This window comes from Struthio camelus, chromosome Z (genome assembly GCF_040807025.1).
Source record: "Struthio camelus isolate bStrCam1 chromosome Z, bStrCam1.hap1, whole genome shotgun sequence".
NCBI lineage: Eukaryota > Metazoa > Chordata > Aves > Struthioniformes > Struthionidae > Struthio > Struthio camelus.
The window spans coordinates 18082495-18103519 of NC_090982.1; the positions used below are offsets into that span (position 1 = coordinate 18082495).

Genomic DNA, 21025 nt, shown 5'->3' on the forward strand with positions numbered 1-21025 from the left:
TGTGTCCGGCATGCGGGGTCACCCCCTGCGCGACGCAGCTGGCACCACAGGGGAAACCGGCTTAGCGACGCCAGCACCAGCGAGGCAGCGCCGGGCGCTGCGCAGCCCCGGGCCGGAAGACGGGCGCCGCCGCGGCAGCGTCACTTCCGGCGCGCGGAGGCCGCCGGCGCCGACATCTTGTCGGCGGGCGGGAGCGGCGGGGGCCGGGCCGGGCCGGGGCTCCCGCTTGGCGTCGCTTGCCAGCGGCCGGGATCAGGGACTGGGCGTCTTCGCGCCCCCGCTGCCCGGCGGGACGCGGCGGAGCGAGGCCGCTTGGTGCAGCAGCTGTCTGCGCCGCGCCTGAGCGCCGGGGCCGCGCGGGCAGCAGCAGGACCGGCCGCGCTGGGCCGCCGCGGCAGAGGCCGAGAGAGGCCCCTTAGGCTGCCTCGGCCCCGAGGAGGCGGCTGCGGGGGGTTCCAGCGCCGTGCCTGCCCGCTGGAGACACGCGCGAGGGGTCTTCGGGGTCTGCACGGCCTTTGCGGCCTGGCCAAACACGGGCAGCTGTCGTTGGCCGGCGTACGGCGGCACCCGTCTTCCCTTTGCTGCGTTTGCCAGCGTTCCCTTCCTGGCGGGCGGCTGCTCCCTTTCCCCAAACTGTCCCTCTGTCTGTGTGTGCAGAGGACGACTGGCCAGAGAGCAGCCCGCTGGTGCGCAGGGAATGCTGCCTCTGCTGTGCTAATTCGCGGCCTCTCCTCCTACAGCTGTCCCGCGAGGTGGTGACGCGCAGGCTGTTGGCCGAGCAGCAAGAAGAGCTCAGGAGGTGTTGGCGTGGCACCAAGCGTGCCGAGCTCGTGGCCTGTGCTGAAGCCAGTACAAACTGCACCTGAAGGCCAAAGCCAAGAGAGTGTTTTCTAGGACTGAGCAGGGACGAGGAGCGTGCGGGAGCACGGAGGGGAGCAGTAAGGGCTGTCACTTAGAGGACTGTTCTACAGCCGCAGGAGGAATTTGACTGGAGGGTTAGGCTGTGCTGCATTCCTGAGAGGGCTGCGACGTCTGTTGTGTCCGGGTCGGAAGAAAGAGGATGGAGAGTCTTCTGTCAACCAGCTTTATTGCTAGCTGGGATGTGAGCAGATCCTGCATCGCTTTGCTGAAGGAGGAAATGAAGGTTTCATCCGCAGCGATGCCCCCCAGGTTCTTCCTTCAGAAGTGGCTGGAGCGACTCCTCTGGTCTCTGAAGTGCCTTGGCCCAGGTGCAGTTGGACAAAGCGTGGCCAGTGTCCTCTCGTGTACACAGCTGGCACCAGCAGTGCCAGGTTTCCACCAGCACTTCAGCTTCCCTGAGTGTCGAGCACAAGCAGCAGAGCACGAACCACAGGGGAAAGCTTCAGCTGCCGCGGAGCGCTGGCGCTGGCGCGCTCTGTGCGCACTTCTGCGGAGGGAGAAGCCTCTGCCTTGGCTGCGGGGGCGGCGAAGGGAAGCGACCGCCCGTGCTCTTGCTTTGGGAGAGCTGCCTAGCAGTGCCGAGCACCTCCTTGCAGAGGTGCTCCGCTCCCCGCACCCCGCACAAACGTGCTCCTTTCCTCCCCAAGTCCGGCCCCTCTTCTGGCTGTAGTTTGCGCAGCTGGAGGAGCTGGGCAAGGCTTGCTGGGAATCGCGGGGAATTTGACTGCACGGGAGAGTGTGGCGCTTTGTGAGAGGGGGCGGCCGATACACAGAGCTGCCTTTACGGTGGTGCCGCCATCAGCGTGGTGCTGGCGAGGCTGCCGTTAGGGCACAGCTGCCGTTGACACTAGGGTTGCTGTTAGGTGGGGCTGCTGTTACCCCGGGTCTGCCGAGACCCTGGGGCTGCCGTTATCCCGGCTTTTCCGTCTTCCCCTGCCCTGCTGCTCTCCCAGGCTGCTGTGTAAAACTATGGGCCGCGCTGTTTCCCCGGACCATGGGGTGGCCCCTGCCTGCCCTTCCCCACCTTGCTCTTACCCTGGGTCCTTGCTGTGTACCCCGGTCCTGTCGCTACCACGGCCTCTGCCAGCACCCCGGGCCGGGCCGGGCCGGGCCGGGCCGGGGAGCTGCCTTGGGGCTGCCCTTCCCCCAGGGCTCCTGTGCTGCTGGACGCTGCCATTAGCCTGGGCCTGCCTGTTCTTGTGTTCATGTCTTTAATTCTTATTGAGGAGGGGTCGCAGGCTGTCTCTGGGTTCCTGAGATGAGGTCTGGCTTGCCACCTTCCCGTGCACCTGCACTCGATAAATGCAGGTGTACTCCGGGTTCCCCCAGTTGCTCTGGACAAAAAGCTTTATATATTGAAAGGCTCTGGACAGCTCCTCCTGCAGAGACGTCGTGGGAAGAAGAAACGTGGTTAGTGGGGTGCAAAGAGGGACAGTACACCGCAGGGCCCTCCCTCTGCCAGCCCTGGCCCTGTTAAGGGCCAAGCTGTGGCCCTGGTTGAGGTGGACAGCTTGTCTCTCCCTCTTCCCCTCTGCAGCGAGGGCTGCAAAGGACGGCTCTGGGCGTGTGCGTGGCCTCCGAGAGTGGGTGAAAGCAGCTGTGGCCGTGTGAGGCGGGCTGCCAGCAGGACTGCCAGGAACACAGGGAAAGTCCTGCTGCGGAGGGAAGGCGCCTGCGTCCTGCCTGCCACCGCCTGCCCTGGCTGGGCTCGGTCCCCGTTGCTGCTGCCCCTTCCCGCTGCTGCTTCCTGTGTGCTAGCAGAGAGGCTGGTGCGGGGCTGCCGCACGTGGGGCAGCTGGGTGATCAACCCCTCCAAACAGCCGGTTCCTCCTCGGCTGGCCTTCCCGGCAGGAGCGAGAGCCCAGGGAAGCCGTCCACCCTGCTGCCAGGTGCTGCCGCAGCTCGATGGAGCTGCCGTCTGGCTTTCGCTGCCCGATGTCTGTCTTTCCGTCCGGCACGCAGGCTTCGTGCTGATGGAAAGGCCCCGCGTGCAACCAGCTTTGCTGAAAGCCACAGGTGCAGCCTGGGAGCTCCAGGGTCCTGCACTCCCATGGGCGCGACCCTGCCCTCGCTCTTGTTTTGCTGCCACCGCTGCGCACTGCTTGGTGCGCCTTCAGACCCCGCTGTGCCTCGGCTGTGGGTCTGGCCCCTCTGCCCCCCGGGGAGGAACTGTGGATGCTCTTTCTGCCACGGACGTGCGGGCACAGCCACGTTCCTGCCTGGTCTCTGCCCACACGCACTTACTGTACCTTCAGGGGGAAGGTCTGAAGGGCCTCTTTTCCCACGTCGTAGGTGAATGTCCCAAGGAGAGTTTCTTCTTCTCCCTCCTCGTCCACTCCCTGAGAGACAAAGCACAAGGGTCAGGCTCCGCCTGAGGACGGGGAAACGCACGCGCTGGATCCGGACCTGTTACCCGCCGGCCCTCTCCCGTGGCTCGAGCGGTAGTGTAGTACAGGTTATGGTGTGAAGCTGAGACTCCTCCGTGAGGGGGGTTGACTGCCCTGAGATGCACGGCCAAAAAGCACCGAGCAGGTCTTGAGAAAAGCACCCCGTCCCTTGAAATATTCTCTTGGGGCAGTGCTTACGAGAGAGCAAGGCCCAAACCCCAGCGGATGCCCCAAGACAAGCGAGTGCCTGCTCTGCCTTTTCCCCACGGCCTCATTGCAGCCCAGCAGAGACTTACAGAGACAGTGAAATCCCGGGGGGCACTGCTGACGGTCCCAGATGGAGAGACTGCCTTGTAGATGTGCTGCACGGTGATGGCGGTTGGTTGTATCCGTGCAGGCAGCCAAATGACCACCTGGCCCTGCGACCCTTGGAAAGGCCAGCACTGTCCCGGGGAAACGTCCGGCTGAAAGCAGAGTGCCACAGCAGTGAATGGTGAGGGAGCGAGGCAGGCCACCTCCGCCACCTCCCAGCCCCTCTGAAAAGGGCCTGTCGGAGGTGAGGTAGGCAAATGGGCCTCGAAGGAGAAACTCCCTCAGCCAGCTATGACCAGGGATTGTGGGCAGGATGCGGCCACTCAGTTCCGTTCGGTTGAGTCCTGCTCCTGAGGGAGACTAGCAAGTCAACCCTCTGGTGTCAGGAACCTGATCACCGCCAGGCCCTTGAGCAACCCTGCTGGCCAGAGGGGAGATCCCCTGGGCTTTGTCACCCACTGCCCAGGAAGGAACTGAAGCAGCATGGATGACTTCTGCTACAATACCTGCAAAATAGTATCTGGAGGGTTTGGAGAGTAGAAGCACCAAAAAGCCCTGCAGAGCCAACTCTCTTCCCACGCATAGCTGCTGGATGTTCTCTGCAGATCGATGGTGGCACCTGAAGGGGAGACGGAGCTGCTGACTGCAAGACCCCACAGACGTGGTGCTTGCAGGGCATTTCCAACTCTGCCTGCCTGCCAGCTGTGTCTGTCACTGCCACGCTCAGCACCCCACGTGCTGGTGCCTAGGTGCCCCTCCAGGGCAAAGAGGGCTCCCTGGGCCTGGCCACTGCTTGTCTCTCGCAGCGGCAGGAAAAGACAGCCCTGCAGGTGCTGGCAGACAGCAAAGCCGCGTGGGAGCGACGGCAGAGCAAAGCGCAGGTCTTGCTGCCCGGACAGCAGAGCACAATGCAGCCATTCCCTTTTGGTCGAGAGGAAGACTCAGTGGAGAGGAAGAGAGCCTCTCCAGCAGCACAGAAAGTTTGTAGGGCAGGGCCAGAGGCACCAGCAAGGAGCCGCAAGGCAGGACTGGGTGGGAGTGTGAGAGAGCCCCTGTGCCAGAGCCTTGCTCTTGGACCCCGCCTGTCCTTTCATCTCCCTCCACCTTGGAGAGCAGAGGCTGCAACTCGGCCTCCTTTTGGACGTGCTGTACACAAGCCCAGCATGAGGGCGCTTGGTCCGTACCTGAGGTTTTCAGAGCCCAGTCAGGCAGGTGCACGGGGCCTTCTCGAGTCTCGTCAAACAGTGCCTCTCTCATTTGCTGCACTTCCTGGCAAAGACAGAAATGCACACAGAGAGTGGCCACATCAGCAGGCAGCTCAGCAGGACTCCTGAGTCCTAGCCCAGCTCCAAGGGAAGAGCCTGTGTCAGAAAGTACAAGACAAACCTTGCCCAAAGAGCGGAAAGACTCAATGCTGTCTGAGGAGGAACGCAAGGCCTTGGGAAGAGCATCCCTGCGCGGATGCGGACATGGCTCAGGTCGCCCACCTTGGTCTCCACCCTCCACACTTTCTAGCTCAGCCTGGAGAGGGGCTCAGGGCCTGCCAGCACCGGCTGCTCCCACAAGGACCCCTGTGTCTCAGCACTGCTCGAGGGGCCAGACCAGAGCTACCAGAGGCCCCAACACAGCAGGACAAGCTGTCAGGAGTCCTCTGCTGCCAGAAGGGGCCCACTGAAACCTGCCCGGGAGAAGGGGCTTTCTGCAGAGAAGCTCCAGCAGCAAGCCCCGGGGGAAAGGGGTGGGGGGAGCTCGGGCAAGCAAGAAAAGGCCACCACCAGCCCCAAGAAGTGTCTTGTCAGGGCTCCTGCTCATCCAAGCCTTCTCTCACAAAATGTAGCGTCACCTGCTTCATACTACCCGTCTCTGCGTTCAGGCGGGACACCTCGTCCTTCAGCAGTTGCATCCTAGTCACTTGTTCCGCCAGCAAACTCACCAAGTCCCTGCAGACAGCCAGAAGCAGACGCTGGAGAGCTGCCCAGCGCCTCCCGCGAGCCCCCAAGCTCGGAGGAGACAAGAGCTCCATGTGCTTGGGCCCCCTTTGCTTTCCCCAGTCTAGCAGGGCTCCCCTGCACCCTCCAGCTTTAGCACAGGGCAGACACAAGGCAAAGACAAGAGCCCTGGGGAGTGCAATTAGCGTGTGGGCAGCTGACACTACTCCAAGGAATCCGTCCCCAGCCAGTAGCTGTCTCACTGTTTGGACTTCAGGTCTGGTGCCAGCCCTCCCAGCAGCTCCTGAAAGGGAAAAGCTTTCTCTCAGCACAGCTACTCCCGCAACTGCCAGGGCTTCACAGGGGGGCAGCTGGAGCAAGGCCCCGCAGAAGTAGCTGCCTCCCCTTGGCAAAGGGAAGCTTGGCAGAACTTCACTCTGCAGGGAACGGGAGGATGTGGGGACTTGTCCAACCACCGCCAGCACCTCTCCTTTGCAGCAGTTTCCTGTCCCGCAACAAGAGTCACTGACCTGGCTCACGTCTCTTGCCCACAGAGTCCATGCTGGCAGCGACAGCAGGCAGTAGACACCCACTGTAATTCACAGCAGCAAGGAAGAGCTAGGTTACCAAGGTATTCTAAGCATCCCTAGTGTCACGTTGCTTCCTCCCACAGCTGGGTGGCAACAGCTTTGCTGAGCAGGTAGGGGCCTGCTGCAGAGAGAGCATGCCGCTCTAGCCAGGGGCCCTTACTCCAGGCCCTGAGGGTCTGCCCAGCCATGATCTGCAGGGGTGCTTGATGCCCCACAACTCCTCCCCGTTTCCCCTCACTGCGGCACGGGGCACCAAAAGCAGCACCCTGCACCTCTCCATCCCTCCCCCTGTGCTGCCCCACGGAGAAGCCCCAGTGCACCTGGGCTCTGCTCCCAAAGCCATGGCCACTTCTGAGCCTGGCGGCACATCACCACCATCCCTGCTTCCAGCAGCACGCCTCCGAGCAGGGGGCTACCGGAGCAGCAGTAGCAGAGGCAGTACAGGGACTGGCCGGTGCCAGGCACAGGCTCACAACCTGCGACTCCCCTCTGCAACACAGAGGGGCCTGCTCCGGCATCTCTGGAGCTCCCTGAACCACAGGAATGGCAAGCGGGACAGTGCCCCCTTGGCACTCGGCGGCCTCTCCCTCCCACGGACAACGGGCATGCAGCACGTCTGTGCTGCTGCTGGCCGCTCTTTGCTCACAAACACTCACCAAGAGTGACAGGGATTATCCAGAAGCGGACCTTCAAGAAGCTGCTTTTCCGCAGGGGGATCTTTTGCCTAGGAAAGAGGGAGTCCTGTTGTTCCCCAAGTTGCAAGCCTTGGGCAAGCCCTATCGCAAGGGGATGTTCCCGTCAAAGCTGAAAAGAAGCCCTTTTGGAAGGCTGCTGCTGACAGGAAGCTGACAGAGCAGGCTGCAAGAGGAACACGCTTTCTGTCGGCACCGCTCACCACCACAGGCAGAGCTTCCTGCAAGAAAGTGCCCCAAGAGCACCTTCAGCAGAGGAGTTAAAATCATCGAGGGGAGCAAACAGCTCTACCAAGGGAAGCCAGAGAAGAGTCTTTGTGGTGTGCTTGCTTTCCCTTTCACTGCAAAAGCAGGCCTGTTCCCACTTGAGAGCCCACAGACGTTTATTTTTGGTGGTGGTGGCCGGGGGAGATACTCACGTGGCGCAGATGCAGGTGCTGAAGAGTCTCCGCAGGAAGAAAATGAGCATGGCCAGGTGGCAAGTGATGCGAAAGATGATCCCTGCGCAAAGAAAGCAGCAGAAGGTGAGGTCTTGCTCCTGCCGTCCCTCCTGCGGGACCCCTGGGTGCTTCAGCTCCCCACGGGAGGGACGTACTGAGCTGCCCACGCTGCTGCCCTGCCCTGGTAGGGGCAGCGCTGTGGCCGTGCCTCAGAGCAGGACTGCAACGGGGAGCCGGGGAGCCGGGGAGCCGTCCCCTCCAGGCACTGCCACCACAGTTCAGCCGGGCAGGTTGTAGCGGCACCTCCCACGTTGGGTACCACAGTACCCACAATGACATGGAAATTGTAGATCATTGCATCTGCAATTGGGATGTGGCAGGATCGCTCTAAACTGCTCGCTGTGAGTGTGATTTTGTTGTTTCTGCAGCCTCTCCACATGTAACCTGAAGCACCAGGGTAGGCAAAAGAGGGCCACGGGGTGGGCTCGCCCTGAGGGTGCTCCGCGGTGCGGCGCTTACCAGCGTTGCCCCCGGCGTGGTCTCTGCTGCTCATGGGCGCCTCACTGGCCATGCTGAGGACAGCCCCAGCCACCTCGGCCCCCAGCACCACTTGGGAGCCCTGCTCGGCAGAGGCTGCCCGAGCCTGTGGGCGGCACAGTCGTCGCTGGGGAGCCCGTCTCCTCGCCATTGCTGGGAGAAAACAAGCTCTCAGCTCACTGCCTCCTTCCACACACACACGCTTTTCACCCAATTGGGTAAAAAGACCCAGAACACTCCCAAAAGGAGCAGGCCTGCCGAGGGCAACGAGCCGTGAGACCACGGCGAGCTGCCTCCAGCAGACTGAGGGATGCTGCGTCCCCAGGGGGTGATAAGGGGTGGCTGGCTGTGACCTCACAGAAAGCCGTGAGGTGGCACGAGGCGTGGTGTGATGTCGCACCAGAACACACTGGCATCGCCCACCTGACAGGCTGGCGGGGCCTCCCGTCCGGCACCCTCCCGGGGGGCCCCAACCAAGTTGTCCCTCGTTAACAACATCACTGCTCTTTTCCACGTTAATCCTTACCGCTGTCGTCCTTCTCGTAGTGGTAAGACTTTCATTCGTGTCATTTTTAGGTTTCCCCATTACCTTGAACATCTCCTGGCAGAGACGTGAAATGTTTTATTTTCTCCTCTCCTGCTCTCCTTGTCCCCCTTTTTCAGACCAAGAAATAGCTTTCCCTTCACCCCTCCTCTCTTTATGCTTGCCCTACTCAAGCAAAGTTCCCGTGGACTTCAAGAGCTGCCGCACAACACTGCGTCTAAGATTAGCCCCGCTGCTCTTTTCTGACCAGGAAAGGAAAATACAGCGTGACCAAGGTTTAGAATGGTGGGAGGAGACTCCCCATTGCCCCTGGCAAGAGCTGGTCATTCCCAAGCGTGACTCCCCTCCCAGACTTCAGCTCCGTTGCACGTTTTCACATTTTCACTTACACCTTCCAAAGCACTGCCTTTCCCGCTAATTTACTTGGACAGGAGAGCACTGGAAGACAGTAAATCCATGAGTGACGTTTCAGGCAGGGTGGCCAGGGTAGTTCTCTTCTTGCACACCACAGGGCCTCTCCACTGCACAGAAATTATCTGCTTCTCTTGTCTCAGGGCAGCCACCAGGCTGTGTGTGTTTCATTCTCCCTGCCTTGGCTCAGTCGGAGAGCTTTAGCTGAGCCTTTTAGGGCTGTCGAACCATTTCTGGCTCTACCTCCTGAGCAGCCCCGTTCAGCGGTGAAGAAGCAAGGTAGGGAACGTTTGCTTTTCACAAGAAGTACCTAGGAAGGAAACGTTGTCTCAGACAGCACAGGAAGTTTTCTTACACTTAGGTCAGCTAAACGGTGGTGTGGGTTGCCTCCGAAGGTTGGGGAATGGCCCCCCCCGGAGGTGTCCGAGGCTAGTTCAAGAGGTGTTGGCGGAGCTGGTCCTGAGTGCGGCCTTGGGGATCCCACCTCTTGTGTACTTCCACAGTGCTATTTTCTGCACGGGAAAAGAACCACAAGGCCTGAAAAGACCAAAGAGAGACACAAAGCCATGAGATGCCAGAGACTGAGGGAAACCCGGTGTTCCAAGAGCTGGGCAACATACGAATTGTGACCAACTGGGGAGAGGAAACAAGTTAACGGCACGTGGAGTAGATGACACCTGGAAATGTTTGTGTGTGCTGTGAGGAATTCAGAGCACAGGAAACATCCCCTTGGGAAGGTGTCATTTGGGGAAGGAGTGCTATGACCCGGCAAGGCGCAGCGCAAAGGAGGCCTGCATTTGTGCTGCCAAAGTGCAGTTTGACCAAGGCTGTCCCCCGAGCTGCAGCTGCGACGCAGCTGGGGCCGGTGGCTATGCTCAGGAGCAGTCCCAGGCATCCCACCTGCCATCGTCACTGGCTCCGCAAATAAAACGGAGGTAATTATGGTTTCATGACACCAGGGCTATCGTGCAACATGAATGCCATAAGTGAGGAAGAAGTGCTTTGTGAGTGCAAAACAGGGTCGTTTCTTCCTTCCCCTCCTATTGTGACACTATGGCAGCACGAGGACAAGCCCCTTCCGCCATCCGTTTTCCAAAGAGGGAGGAACCTGGGTGAATTCTGCATAAAACCATTGGGACTGGCCAATGCAAGTGCCCTTACATGAGAGGGCAGAAGGCATCTGCAGCGATCCTTTCCCACTCAGCACCAATATCCAAATCTGCTCCAGAAGGGTGCACTAATAAACACCCATGATACGGAGGACAAATTCTCTAACTAACTGGATAGCACCCTCTCTTCCCAAGGCTGCCTCTATTTATAGTCCTTGCTAACAAATCCAGGGTTTCCCCATGAGAGTTCAAGGGCGGCTGCATGCTAAGACAAGGACTTCAGGCACTGCTATAGCCATGCTGCATGTTGACGCCAACGGCGGCAGTATTTTACAAGCAGTCACTCACTCACAGAGGTGAGATTGGAAGTCAGGAGCCTGCTTCACGTGACTGAGGCGGACCAGAGCAGGGCCAAGGCTTTTCAGCAACCTGCCTTGTAAATGGCTCAGTGTGAAACAGCTCTTGTCTCCAAAGGGTACTGCTAGATATCAGGGCAAGAAAGGCTGCCAAACAACATAAGGCAAAAGGCCACAAACCCCTTCTAGACGTTCACTTTAAAAACATCACGTGTTTCACTGTTGTGATATTGCAGAGCAAGTCAAGTTATTCAGCGTAGGACAAGCAGGAAAAGAGAGCCATCTTGTCCAAAGCAGATGTCAGGAAACTGAGCAAACAAAACCCTTCAGTAACCTCACCACCTTCCCTGCTGAGCCATGCGGTACCGCGTAGAGTTGTCCAATCAGAACCAAAGACTGAACTGCAGGGCTGTCCCTTCTGGGCCCTCACCTGAGACCACTGAAGTGAAGGCGCTTCCTCCCATCGGCTTCAAAGCTAAAAGGTCAGGTCTCTTCACGCTCTTGCTCCTGGTTGAGCATGCAGGTTAAGAAGTGGGAAAATCTCTCAGCTGTCTCTACAGCAAGCTGCTGGACAGAGTAAACGTTTCCTAGCGTGTCAACAGCGACTTCCTAATGCTAATTTTGGCTGCATGTTGAGGCTGGGAATAGGACTATCTGCACAGCACCCGCTTGCCACCTGCTGCTCCCATGCACAGTTTACTTTGTGCCCAGTAATGCTGCTTTCATAACCTGCTGACTGCGGAGAACGCTTCAAAGGTGGCCTTTTCCTATCCAGGTCACTTTTCACTTTCTTTTGGCCTCTTATCCATTGCGTGCTCCGTGCAAGGTGTCTACGTCCCTGAGGACCAGCCTAAAACCCCTTGAAGTGAGTGGGCGGGCTGCGTTGCCTTCAGAGGCATCACGACACGGGTTTGGTGCAGAGTCACTTGCGGCTTTATCCCGAACCCTGACCAAGGTCCCGCACAGCTGCTTTGGGACCCGCCAAATGGCTTGCTCTGGAGTCACAGGTTAATCCTTGCTTACAGGTCGAAATAACGCAAGTCAGCCCTCTGCGAGGCACAGATGATCTCCACAGACTGTGAGGGCCCAAAGCAGGAGCCGTACAACCCTCGGGGGCTTAGAGCCAAGGCTTTTCCATCCGCACTCCACTAACTGGGCGGGACAGGCAGGAGCATCCTGCAAGGACATATCAACCTCTGCAGTGCAGGCAGAGCCCCCAGAAATGAGAGGCATTTCACAGACCCCTTCCAGAGGCACAGGTGGGTTCCTAGGTCTGCCCCGACCTTTAATCCCACTCCTTCCATTTCAGAAATTACAGCCCACCTATTTCAGGGTGGGGGAAGACTCTGTAACAGAGGGATTCTCCAAGGAAATAAAGTGGAGATATCGCGCTAGTCTTTGATCTCGAACACCATTAAGTCACTGTAGGGCAATTCCTTCTAAGCATGGCAGAAAGCACATTTGTCTTACGTGCATCAGGCTCTTCCAAACTTTTCTTCCAATGGCCAGCCCCATAAGTAGCCCTTTCAAAGAAACACCTCTGCTTAAACAAGCCTTGGCTTTTTCCAGCCTTTAGGCACCCTGACGCTTTGGCGTGGGGTGCCACTACACAGACAGTCACAAAAAAAGACTAGAATCTAGGGCCTGGAGTCAAACCTTCAGAAGCCAGAAAATATCCCAGTTCAGGTTGCTCGCCTTGGCAGCCATTTCTTGAAAACAGGGACAAAACCAGTATTCAGGCTGGGTGCTGAGCTGGTGCCAGGCTGAGTGTGTGTGCAGCGTGCAGCCTCGCAGACGGAAGAGCAGCTTTGCGTTGAGCTGAAGAGACCCCTCACCATTGCGGCTGGCTTTTCTCCCAGGGGTAGATACCAGCCACTTGCGGAGTGAAATCTTGCAGGGTTTTGGTGTTTTTTTTTTTTTTTTTTGGTAATACTTGAGAAAATATGGTAACGTTGCCACTTGGAGCATTACATGTTGCCACATGAATTATGACTACCCCGATGAGCAGCTCTGGGGTGCAGAATGCAGGACTTTGGGCTTTGCTATTGCCCTGCTTTGGTCGTAGCCGGCCCAAAGCTAAAGAAGCAGAGTCAACTCTTGTGATGCAGACAGCCTTCTACTATGATCAGTGATCAAGGTGACTTCAAAGGTGCTGACAGGAGCATCTAAAACTCATGTCAGAAGCGCCACAGTGCCGCGTGCTGCTGGTCCACTCAGTTTCTGACCTAACGGTGGTGCCAGCGCGTCTCTCTGCAGCACCTTGGTGGCATTACAGAGCAGCCGAGCCACTGAGAAATGCCACAATACAGACAAGAAAGCATCGCCCCTACATCAAGAGGCTGTTGCAATGTAAATGTCCAGCACTCAGAAATCAGGAAATCCTCTGATTGCAGCTCCCTGTGCTGTGCGATTCCACTCACCAGCAGCGTTCGCACCACGGTAACATGCCAGACCTTCAGGGTGACTGACAGCACAAACATACACAGCCTTTTCCCTCCTGGCTGCCGCCTCCTTAGAAGCCCAGCGCGCTCCTCCAAGACGGGGGGTGTGGAAGCGGCCCCGCACGCCAAACACACTGTGCGTGTTTCTGTGCGCTGTTTGCAACCATCAACAAATGCACGTCTTCGTTCAACAAAGAAGTGCACCTTGACAGTCAGCTTCTCCCTCCTGCTTTTCCAGGAGCTTTCCAGGTACGCTAAGAGCAGGTATTTTTCTGTGTTAATTGTTACCTCCGTTTTTAAAAATCGCAGCATACTGCTGGCTCTGTGCCTCCGTTTAATGTGTCTCCCCATGAAGATAAAGCAATTTGAGTTTTGGCTGAATGTTCTGGCCTCACTGATTTCTTACCTTCTTTCATAACGGACCGCGTGCAAAACAGCCTGGCATTAACAAGTCGCTACCTCTCCAGAGCCATGGAAAGCTTTAGTACCAAGGTTTGGAAAAACAGCCAGCCCCCAGGCTGCTTTCAGTTCGCAGAGCCGGCATTGTCATGCCTGGGGAAAACCTTTCCAGTTCTTAGCTCTCAAGACCCCTCGTTGGCATGCTAAGGCACTGGGGGATTAGCCAAAGCTAATAATTATATTGCAGACGTCAGCTTCGTATGCGCCGCTCCATCTGCGATTACAGTAGCAGCTAACGTGCTCCTTGCACTGCCATGTTACCAGGGAAGGCTTCTTCCCAATGCCTCCTGTGTCGCAGGGAACGCTGACAAAGCTGGAGTTTGCTCTCAAGTACCAGTGCCAAGCTATACAAAGCAGTAAAGAGATCTGAATCAAAAGAGTATAACCACAATCAAGAAGCAAAACCTTTATAAAAAGGAAAACCAGGGCATTGACCGGGATTGATGCCCAGGCCGGGCGGCGACGCCTGCACCCGACACCGACGGTGGCCACGGCCGCCAGCCCCAGAGGGTCGACGGCGGCTCCCAGGCGGGCCGGGAGGCACCGCGTGATAGCTGGGCCGACGGGGCTCGTCGTCACCCGCCAAAACGTGCGCTCTCGGCCCGGCCGTTTGCCACCCGACCGGAGCGGGAACAAGGCGGCGGCTCAGGGAGCCTTCTGGAAGGTTCCCTGGTGGGGGGCGGGGGGGGCGGGCTCGGGTCCGGACCACGTGATCGGGGCGAGCCAATCAGCTCACAAGGGCAGGGCGGGACCCTTGTGGCGGGCGGGGGGGGCGGCCGCGCGCAGCAGGGGACTGGAGAGGACTCGGGGAGTCGGGGACGGGCAGGTCGCCTGCCAGCCTGTTCTCCGCGGTGTCCTGCGGGGGCGCAGGGGGCTAGTTCACCACAAGCAGAACACAGAAAAGAGCCGGGCAGCATGGCCCCCGCGGTGGTGCCCTCCCGGGCCAACGCGCCTCTTGCCCCGTGGGCGGGGACAGGACGGATGAGGAGCTCAGCAGGACCGGCGGTCCCTCCTCCCACCAAAGCCGGGGTCAGCAGTGCCTGAGCCACAGGCGCCGATCTTGGAAATCCTCACAACCGATTCAGAAGTACGGGTCGCAAAGGATGGCGGGCTGGCTGCCAGCGCCTGGGTTTTTCCTCAAAACGTGCAGCTAAAACTGGGAGGGCAGCGAGTGACCGCTGGCGGAGAAGTGCTCTCCGACGACCGTCTGCCCGTGGCAGAGACCTGGCGATTCCCGCTGGGAAGAGGGTGATCGTGCACGTGGAGCCCGGTTTCTGGGCCCGACCCCGACTGGAGGCTTAGCTTTATCCACTTGCCATTCAGCGTGTTGCCATCATTTAAACAGCTGTCCAAGAGTAACCGCTCGCTTCCAGTTGTGCGCAGTGTTACACAGCCTTTCTTGTCTGCAGCTCTGCTTTGGGTGCTTCATAGGGAGAGGGACACAAAAAGAGCTTTGTTTTTATTTGGCCATGGAGACATGTGAGGGGATGAATCATCTGGAGATAATGAAGCTGCTGATTACTCTGAGGGTAACAAGTGTTTGATTTCAGGTGCAGTGTCCCACAAAGCTCACAGGCCAAGGGTAGCAGTGATAGGAATTGGGGACAACATCACTCGGTTCAAGCAGGGAAAGCACAATAAAGTCCTTGTTGAATTGCAGATGCTGGGTGTGTGTTGCTGTTGATGGACAATATTGAACTGCAGTGAGCTCTGCTCACGCACCAACAGTGCCTGACGCACTGTCCTACATGACTGTGTTTCAGCTGTGGGCGCCAGGGCTGCCTGAGCAAGGACTGCAAATGGACGGTTCATTTGCCAGGGCGCTGGCGAGACACTGATGAGGAAAAAACCCTATCCTACCAAAACATATTAAGAGCAATCTTTGCTACGAACTTACTGCTGGGCTGCAGTCCTCCCTGCACCATCTCCTGTGCCAAGCGACCCTTGGGCGTCCAGTTTCATTTCCCCCTCCCCTCCAGCAGGGCAGGACAAGCTGATGGAGCGGGTAAAGGCGCTCACCAAAACTTTTGGAACAATTTCACCAACGGGGGAAAGGCCGGAGGCAGAAACACACTCTGCAAAAATTATCTGAAAGAAAAGGAATCTATTCTTTATCATTCCACCCTTTTCCTGCATGCCCTGGGGAAAAAAACGGGACGTTGTTGAACAGCTGCAGAGCAGAGATCAGATAAACTTGCTGTCTCCCTCGGCAGTTACACTACACCCTTTAGTGCTGCATCTGAGCTCCCAGGGTGTTGCAACACCAAGACTTTTCAGAAGGTATCCAGGACTTGCCTTCACGGATTTGTGCACCACCGGAGCACACCTAGGTGATTTTGGGACCCTCTCATGTAGCCAGGCACGGACATTTCCCAGGACTGTCCCCGAGAGGCTTGGCTGGTGCCCAGGGAGCACCTAATTGTGTCACCGCAAGTGCAATGGATAGATATGCATGGGTGAATAAGATTAATAGGGGAACTTGTCTTACTTAGATATGCATGGGTGAATAAGATTAATAGGGGAACTTGTCTTACGTTCAGGCGATAAATTTGTTTACCTGGGCGCTGAGAAGTGTTAGTCTCCGTTTCCAGAACTTGAAACTGCTTTTGCCCCTAGCAGGTCCCTCCGAGAGGAAGAAGCTGCAGGGGTGTTTGTCACCACCTCTTCCTTGACTTCCCCAGAAAGACTGTCCGCTGCTTGCAGGACGCTCTCGCAGAGCAGAAGGCATGGGCCCGTTAGGCCATCACAGAGAAGATTTTTGCCAGTCGTGCATTATGAAAGCAAACCCCTGAACAAGGCAATATATCAGTCTTTTCAAAGGGCAGTGTGTTGGGCACGTTCTTCTTTCCCCAAAGGCAAGTTTAACATCCCCCACGGGATACAGAAAGAGTCTCTATTTGAATAGGAGGCAGAGCATAAAGATCAGCTGACTAGCTAGCAGGAATGACATCAGAGTGCCCTCGTCACTGTGGCAGCAGACCCTGATGAAGCAGCTTAATTGCTCTGAGGAGCGAAAAACATTTTTAGTTCCTACGCTAAATATTCAGTAAATTTCCAATCACTACTTTAAAAGCTATAACGTGTGCCTTTCTTAGATCATAACCTTGTTTAGCATGACCTGACGGTTAAGAAAAGGACACAACTTCATCATATGCAGCCAATCTTTACATGTTCTGAAGGCTGTGGTTTTCATTCTTAGTATGTATGCAATCACTGTCAGAAAAAATGTGCAGGAATTAAAATAAGGCTTAGCCTACTGACAATAAATCTGAAAGTTGGTGCTCGTTTGCCCTGCTGGATGCTAAATCTAGAAAATGGCTGGTAACCTGATGCCCACTGTCTGGCATTACTTTCCCTCCTGAGGTACTCTCACTTACTATGTCCATCACCTAGAGGGCACATCATCTCTAGTCCTATTTTCACAGACCCACAGAATCACAGAATGCTTGGTGTTGCGAGGGACCTCCAGAGATCATCTAGTCCAAGTCCCCTGCTCCAGCAGGGTCACGTACAGCGCATTGCCCAGGACCATCTCCAGGTGGCTTTTGAAGATCTCCAAGCATGGAGACTCCACAACCTGTCTGGGCAACCTGCTCCAGTGCTCAGTTACCCTCACAGTCAAGAAGTTTTTCCTCAGATTCGGATGGAACTGCCTGTGTTTCACTTTGTGCCTGTTGCTTCTCGTCCTATCGCTGGGCAGCACGGAGAAGAGTCTGGCCCCATCCTCTTGACGCCCTCCCTTCACATACTTATCCACATTGATGAGATCCCCCTCAGCCTTCTCTTCTCCAGGCTGAAGAGTCCCAGCTCTCTCAGCCTTTCCTCATAACAGGGATGCTCCAGTCCCTTCATCATCTTAGTGACCCTCTGCTGGACTCGCTCCAGTAGCTCCATGTCTCTCTTGTAGTGGGGAGCCCCGCACTGGACACAGTACTCCAGGTGCGGCCTCAGCAGGGCTGAGTAGAGGTGGAAGGCTGCCGCTTTGACCTGCTGGCAACGCTCTGCCTAATGCAGCCCGGGATCCCATTGGCCTTCTTGGCCACAAGGGCACACTGCTGGCTCAGGGTCAACTTGTTGTCCAGCAGGACTCCCAGGTCCTTCTCCGCAGAGCTGCTTGCCAGCAGGTCAGCCCCCAGCCTGTCCTGGTGCATGGGGTTATTCCTCCCCAGGGGAAGGACCCTGCACTTGCCTCTCTTGAACTCCATGAGATTCCCTTCAGCCCATCTCTCTAGCCTGTCCAGGTCCCTCTGAAGGGCGGCACAGCTCTCCGGTGTATCAGCCACTCCTCCCAGTTTCGTATCAGCAGCAAACTTGCTGAGGAGGCACTCTATCCCTTCCTCTAGGTCACTGAAGAATAAGTTGAACAGGCTTGGACTATGTATCGACCCCTGGGGACACTGCTAGCTACCCTCTGAGCTCTGCCATTCAGCCAGTTCTCAATCCACCTCACCGTCCACTCATGCAGCCCGCACTTCCTGAGCTTGCCCAGGAGGATGTTATGCGAGACAATGGCAAAAGCCTTGCTGAAGTCAAGGGAGACAACATCCACTGCTCTGCCCTCATCTACCCAGCCAGTCATCCCATCACAGAAGACTACCAGGTTGGTTAAGCAGGATTCTCCCCTTTGGTGAATCCATGCTGACTGCTCCCGATCGCCTTCTTGTCCTCCATATGCCATCCAGGGTGGCCTCCAGGAGGAGCTGTTCCATCACCTTTCCGGGGCTGGAGGTGAGGCTGACTGGCCGGCCTGGAGTTCCCTGGGTCGCCCTCCTTGTCCTTTTTGAAGACTGGAGTGAGAATGGCTTTCTTCTGGTTGTCAGGCACCTCTCCTGAGCTCCGCGTCCTTTCACAGATGATGCACAGTGGCCTAGCACTGACGTCCGCCAGCTCCCTCAGCACTCGTGGGTGCGTGCCTTCCTGTCAGGGCCCAGGGACTCGTGGGTGTCAAGTTTGCCTAAATGATCTCTAAACCCAGTCCTCCTGCCCCAAGGGGAAGTCTTCCTTTTTTTGGACTTTCTCTCTTGTCTCCCGGACCTGGGGTTCCTGAGGGCCAATCTTAGCAGTGAAGACTGAGGCAAAGGCAGCATTCAGTATGTCTGCCTTCTCTGGATCCTGTGTCCCCAGGGCCCCTGCCCCATTCAGTAGCAGGGCCACGTATTCCCTAGTCTTCCTTTTGCTACTGATGTATTTGAAGAAGCCTTTCTTGTTGTCCTTGGCATCCCTCCCCAGATTTAACTCCAAACAGGCCATGGCCGCCTTCATCGCATCCCTGCCTACTCTGACAGTGTTCCTGTACTCCTCCCAGGTTACCTGTCCCCTTTTCCACCTTCTGTACGCTTCCTTCTTCTGTTTGAGTTTTGTCAGGAGCTCCTTGTTCGTGCATGCAGGTCTCCTGCCCCCTTTGCCTGACATCTTGCTCCTTGAGATTGACCATTCTTGAGCTTGGAGGAGGTAATCCTTAAATATCAACCAGCTTTCTTGGACCCCTCTTCCTGCTAGTGCCCGATCCCATGGCATTCTTCCAAGCAGTTCCCTGAAGAGGCCCAAGTCTGCTCTCCTGAAGTCCAGGGTTGTGATCCTGCTTTTTGCCCTGCTGCCTCCTGGCAGGATCCTGAACTCCACCATCTCGTGGCCACTGCAGCCAAGGCTGCCCCCAACCTTCAGATCTCCAACCAGGCCTTCTTTGTTTGTTAGTACAGAGTCCGGCAGAGCACCTCTTCTCACTGGCTCCTCTATCACCTGTGTCAGGAAGCTGTCATCGATGCTCTCCAGGAACCTCCTGGATTGCTTGTGCCCTGCTGTGTTGTCCCTCCAGCAGGTATCAGGGTGGTTCAAGTGCCCCATGAAGACCAGGGCCTGTGAATGTGAAGCTACTTCCAGCTGTCTGTAGAAGGCCTTAGTGCCTTCCTCTTCCTGCTCAGGTGGCCTGTAGTAAAGCCCCACAACAGTGTCACCCACTGGGTGGGATTAAGGGGTTAGCCTGCCCCTTAATCCTTGCCTGTAAGCTCTCAGCGAGCCCATCACCCACCCCTAGGCAAAGCTCCATGCATTCCAATTGCTCTTTCACAGAAAGAGTGACTCCCTCTCCTCACCTTCCGGGCCTGTCCTTCCTAAAGAGCCTGCATCCATCCATTGCAGCATTCCAGTCATGTGAGCTATCCCACCATGTATCTGTAACTGTAATGAGATCATAGCCCTGTGACTGCACACAGTTCTCTAATTCCTCCTGTTTATTCCCCGTGCTGTGTGCATTTTGTTCCCTCTCGATCATGCATATTATCACTTTGCATTGTAAGTTCATCAGGCAGAGCCAAACAGCCCAGTTTTTAAATAGATGGAGAACTCTAAGGATGTTTCTTTCACTTAATAGCAAGCCACCTCTTTTCTGTCATTACACTGGGATGTTATGCTGCCATCATCTTTGCTGTGAAGTATAAAGCAGATTTTCTTCCCTTCTTTTCTTCTGATGTTGCACCAAAAGACTCAGTGATCATGCAGCTATATTCTGCATACATAAAGCTCTGGTAACCCAGTCTGTGCTTAGGCAAAATTCTCACCTTAAAAAAGCCTCCAAGAGACTTGTAATATTGATTTCTGTCCCTCTGAGAGGCTGCCAGTGAGAGTGTGACACATACAGGGTCTGCACTCACATTAGATGCACTCACCTGAAGGTTTGGAAAAAAGTGTCTTAAGAGGTCTGCTTTTAAATCAAAAGGTGAGTGAGAAAGCAGCATTACAGCTTACATTCCTCATTTTTTTTCTCTTTGGAAAGTTATAAAGTCTCTCCAAAGAACTGTACAACTATTTTTTTCAGACTTAACTAGAGATGTAGCGCAGTTTAATTCAGGCACTAATTTTGCCTTGGTTGGGATAATCAGGCATGCCATAATACCTGGCGTTACTAGGAGAAAGTGGAATCCATTTTCCTCTTTTAGCAATAGCTGCTGTGCAGCGGCAGGCAGTGACATTCCCACTGAGGAACAACCACAGGCATCGCTGGTCCTTCCAAAGCATGGAAGATAAACTCAGATTTTGGAAGAGAAATGGAAGAACTCGTGGATGACAGTCAACATAAACAGTTGATGACACTCTGAAAGAAGCATTGACATTTCCACTGACAGCCAGCTACCAGGAAAAATCCTGCCTATGACATTAGTAGGAAAAAAAATTTCTAAGTGACCTTAACTGCAAGTGCACTTTTTTCCACGGCTATAATATAGTTTAGAAATGTTGATGCCTTAATCTTATTTACATGATAATAGCATAGGAACATTCCTTACCTCAAAGCAAGATTTATGAAACAAAATGTTTTACAAGGTAGGGCAGAGCCAACGTGGCATGAAGCAAGACTGCTCTCCAAGAACTCTGCACACCTGTGTTTTTGCCAGCTATCCAAAGAACTCTGTTTGTGTCACTGAAATAATTTTTAAAGATGTAAATTGCCACAAATCAGGGATGTACATGTTTATCCTGAATAAGAGCTTTTTTATGTCTGAATATAGTTTTGTTTGATGATTTCAGCCAAAATAGTTGTTACTTCACAAAAAAGAAAATAGTACTAAAGACAAGGAAAATGCTTAAGGTGTGAATGTTGCAATGGAAACAATACTTGAAGAGAAATGCATCCCACTCTAGGATCACGCAACAATTTTCCTGTTTTCCACAAGGGTGATGAAGGCGAAGTGGTAAGGCAATCCCATGTACCAAGGAAGCTCCTCTTGAGAAAGGAAATTGAAGGAGAAAAGGGGATAGAACTGACATAGGCCAAAACAAGTTCAATGATCTGAGGAACTTAAGGAGCTTCCTTTTCTATGGCTTTGTTTTTACATTACCCAGCAAGGCTCTGCTGATGACTTTCTCCTATCTGGCCATACAACATTATGACTCCTGCAGGAATT

At 55.6% G+C, this 21025-nt stretch overlaps 1 protein-coding gene across 1 annotated transcript; it reads right to left on the reverse strand.

The window, feature by feature from the left end:
* Positions 1–382: 382 nt before the first annotated feature.
* Positions 383–12992, reverse strand: LOC138064730 (sperm-associated antigen 4 protein-like). The gene is made up of 8 exons (XM_068928544.1): positions 7250–12992; positions 6795–6862; positions 6079–6140; positions 4805–4889; positions 4127–4239; positions 3605–3772; positions 3171–3260; positions 383–2300 (listed from the first exon to the last, which is right to left on the reverse strand). The coding sequence occupies exons 1-8, from the start codon at positions 7297–7299 to the stop codon at positions 2133–2135; spliced, it is 804 nt and encodes a 267-aa protein (XP_068784645.1). The 5' UTR covers positions 7300–12992; the 3' UTR covers positions 383–2132.
* Positions 12993–21025: the final 8033 nt, after the last annotated feature.

Excerpts from the sequence above, each read along its gene's own strand:
- LOC138064730 (XM_068928544.1), bottom strand. The coding sequence starts at position 7,299 with ATGCTCATTTTCTTCCTGCGGAGACTCTTCAGCACCTGCATCTGCGCC. Across the intron at positions 6,141-6,794 it reads GATAATCCCTGTCACTCTTG|TGGGTGTCTACTGCCTGCTG; the intron begins GTGAGTGTTTGT and ends TGTGAATTACAG. Across the intron at positions 3,261-3,604 it reads CCCGGGATTTCACTGTCTCT|GGAGTGGACGAGGAGGGAGA; the intron begins GTAAGTCTCTGC and ends TTTGTCTCTCAG.